General features: G+C 42.5%; 1 protein-coding gene across 1 annotated transcript in view; it reads right to left on the bottom strand.

Annotated features, from left to right (window-relative positions):
- Window positions 1-1,510, bottom strand: part of LOC123246238 (wee1-like protein kinase 2) — a 25,957-nt gene extending 24,447 nt beyond the window's left edge. The window contains exon 1 of the mRNA XM_044675165.1: window positions 1,490-1,510. Coding sequence (XP_044531100.1) covers window positions 1,490-1,510 — 21 coding nt within the window. The remainder of the gene's footprint in view (window positions 1-1,489) is intronic.
- Between the last annotated feature and the right edge of the window lie 1,880 nt (window positions 1,511-3,390).

Here is a 3,390-nt window from a genome sequence, read left to right as displayed (position 1 = left end):
GCACTCAGGGTCTGCCTGCACCTTCCAAGCTCCCCGGGGGGCTCCGGTCCTCGGGGTCAGGCCTCCTCGTAGATCCCAGTCTGCCCCTCTGCCCGAGGCTCCTTCAGCAGTCTTTGGGGCTGCTTCCACAGCCTTGCTCAGGTCTGCACAGGGTCCTCACTGGAGGTCGAAGCCTGGGCTGAAGATCATTATTCAAGCCTAGGGCACTGCCTTTGCCTGCACAGATGCTCTTATGGCACTGCCTTCACCCATGCAGAAGCTAGGGAAAGTCCATGGGCTGGAGATCTTTATTCGTACCTGAGGCGATGCCTTCAGCACTTGGGAAAGACCGTGTTTTAGAGGCCTTTGTCCTGGCGGTGCTTTCACCCAGGTGGACACTTGGGGAAAGTCCGTGCGTGCCCCCCAGCCACTTGGTACAAGCCCAGGTACAAGCCCTGGGGCTGCCAGTGATAATCTGGTTGCCCCAGTCCTGTTTTCACTCTTGTGCGTTGACGTTGTGCGAGGTGTGTGGTGTGGGGGGTGGGGGAGGGGCTTCTTCCTCTCGCCTTTTAGTGACAGCTGTTTCACCCCTTTATAGTGTGGAAATGCCCTGATTCTGCGTACCTTCAATGCTGCGCCCTGTTGTGGGGTTCCTTCATTCGTCTGGACTCGTTTTTATTTCCCCTTGAGGCGTCCTGTATGCTTCAGTCAGGAGAGATTCGAGCAGCTGCTCCTTACTCTGCCACCATCTTAACCGGAAGCCCACCTCTTTCATATTCTTGATGTCTAATATATTGCTGCCTGCCAGAGACAGTGCAGAGTTTCTAATCCTGTTGTCTTTGGAAACCCACTGTCCTAATTGTTGACTCTCTCTTCTGGTCCACTTTTTTAGGAAAGCCAACAAAGTTTCACTTCATTCTCTACTTTCCCAACATCACATCCACACTCTAACTAGGGAAGAGCTCTTTGGTTCTAAAACTTATAGGAATGGTAAATAGAGCCATAGATAAATAGATTGGCAAAATCTTCACTGTCCTATCTGATTCAACCCCAATAGAAGAACCTTGATCAAATCGACTCCGCCATTGTTTCTAGGTAAGATATGTCAGTTTACTTCTCTTTGACTCTCCCCTCACCATACCTGTATTTTTTCTGCACCAAAGTGCCCTTTTCCATTGCTATCACTTACTGTTGTGTTTTGTTCTCCCTTATTAGAATATAAGTTCCTTGAAGGCAGGAACTGTCTTTGCTTTTGTATTTGTAACCCCAGTGTTTGACAAAAGGTTTGATATAGAATATGTCTTAATAAGTTGGGGGTTTTTAATTATTTATTTATTCTCTCATTCACATTAGGCAAGTAGAATCTTTCAGTCTCAGGAAAGATGAACTTCTATAACAAATAAAGACCTTTTAAGTACTAGAGAATGATAAAACACCACTATTATCAGAGTTCTACAACTCCATCCTTCTCCCCTTAAGGAACAACTTCTTGGATGTGTTTCCTACCTACCTCTGTTCGAATCGTTTCCATCTTCCCATGACTTTCTTGACACTTGCCTAGGTATTGGATCTTGCCTAGACTTAACTCTATAGCCCTAACTTAGAGATGCAGTCCTGTCATCACCTTTCAGCCTTAACCACATTAGCTTATCTGATCTGGATTCTGCCAACTCCTGTTCTATTGATCGTGATCCACAAGAATTTAATTGACATTTAATTTTAATACCCTGCAACATATTCTACATGCCTAGTTGCTACAGAGCAGTTACAAACTTAGATTCTCTTATAAAAGGCTCTTTCCTAATTGCTAGACAGCTTGACCCCACCTCCCACATCAATAATAGCTCTTTTACTGGTATATGGTAAATCCTGTTCTGGAAGCAATCTGCTGTTTCCAATTTCCCAATGAATGTTTGCTAAGGGGTTCTGTTTACCAATTTATGGTGCAGAATAGACTTGTGACAACATAAGAAGGAACTGACAGATGCTTATACACACATTCCTACTTGCAGAAATATCGAAGAAAGCCTGAAAGTTAAGGGCAAAAACAAACTTGAGGACGATATGTTCTTCATGAAATAACAGGGAAGATGTAATTTAAAGAAAACAGGAGAACTTCACAGTCTGGCCCAATGCAACCATGTTAATCTAGCTCATTTTTTCCCCATCTAGTTCCACCTAACCGCCTTTTGAGATGTGGCCAAACATTACAGCTCAATCCTTGAACCAGTCTTCTGTGAAGGAGGAAAAAGAAAAATGCTTAGCATGCCAAACATTTTACCACTACCCAGACTTGGAAATGTAATCAACTAGTCGTTAAAGTTCAACTAATCTCATCATACAATGAAGACTCATCTTTCAGATCATTGTTTCCTTAAAATAATTCACATCCTTCTGTAGGTGATCACATAGTTTAGCCTTCCTTTCTATTAATTCCTTCCTTCACTCTGACTTTTTTATTATTAGGGCAAGATGGAACAAATTAGGTAGTATGGGTTAAGAATTGTTAGGTTGGTGAATACAAAAAGTAAGATTACAAGGCAAATACATATAGCCAAGAAATAAAATGTTCTACAGAGGGGAATCATATATGGAATCGTGAATATAGAGCTGCAAATGTCCTCTGAGACCATCTACTCCAACATTAAACAAGCATTTTTTACATGCTAGGAACACAAAAGCAAGCCAGAAAAAAAAAAAAAAGAACAGTTCTTACCCTCAAAGAGCTTACATTCTAATTGGGGACAGAAGGAAACAATACATGAAAAGAAGCTAAAAAAAGAGAAAGGGGACCAATAAAAGTACTTGGCTCAGGGAGGACATTGTAGAAGAAATCTAGAGTGTAACCTAGAGAAAATGAAACATAACTGGCCTGGACACCCTCCTTAAAAGGGCGACAAGAACAAAGGATAAATCTGAACCTCTCAGTTCTGAAAGGTGGGAAAGGAGAGAGGGCCAGAGGATTCTTCTTGTTAAAAGTATAGATGGGAGGAAACCTAATGATGTTATTTCTTTTACTAGGCTAGTTGGTGATTGAAGGCTAGCTGAATTGTCCTCCTCCTTAACCAGAGGGCTTCAAGGAATTTTTCCCGGTGATGAAGATTGAGAACAGGGAGGGACAGGAATCAGTGTTCAGATAAAGGACTTGTATGGGTTATGGTGTTGGCGGTTTGCCAGGGCTTAAAGAAATACTTGTCCCTCTAGATAGACCTTCTGAATAGAGTTTCTATCAGGGATACCACAATGGCTGACGGCTTCACATTTTGCGTAACCGAAGCCTTTTAGACCTTCCTCTGTGGTTTTCCCCTTTGCCCTATAACCTTCCCAGATATCTTCCAAAGATCTTATCTGACTATATTTAGTTAACAATCAAGGGGTGGTTTTATGAATCAGGATCAGGGATGGGTTTGG

The sequence above is a fragment of the Gracilinanus agilis genome, chromosome 4, assembly GCF_016433145.1.
Source record: "Gracilinanus agilis isolate LMUSP501 chromosome 4, AgileGrace, whole genome shotgun sequence".
Taxonomy (NCBI): Eukaryota; Metazoa; Chordata; class Mammalia; order Didelphimorphia; family Didelphidae; genus Gracilinanus; species Gracilinanus agilis.
The sequence above is the reverse complement of the archived record's forward strand: the minus strand, read 5'-3'. Positions and strand labels throughout refer to the sequence as shown.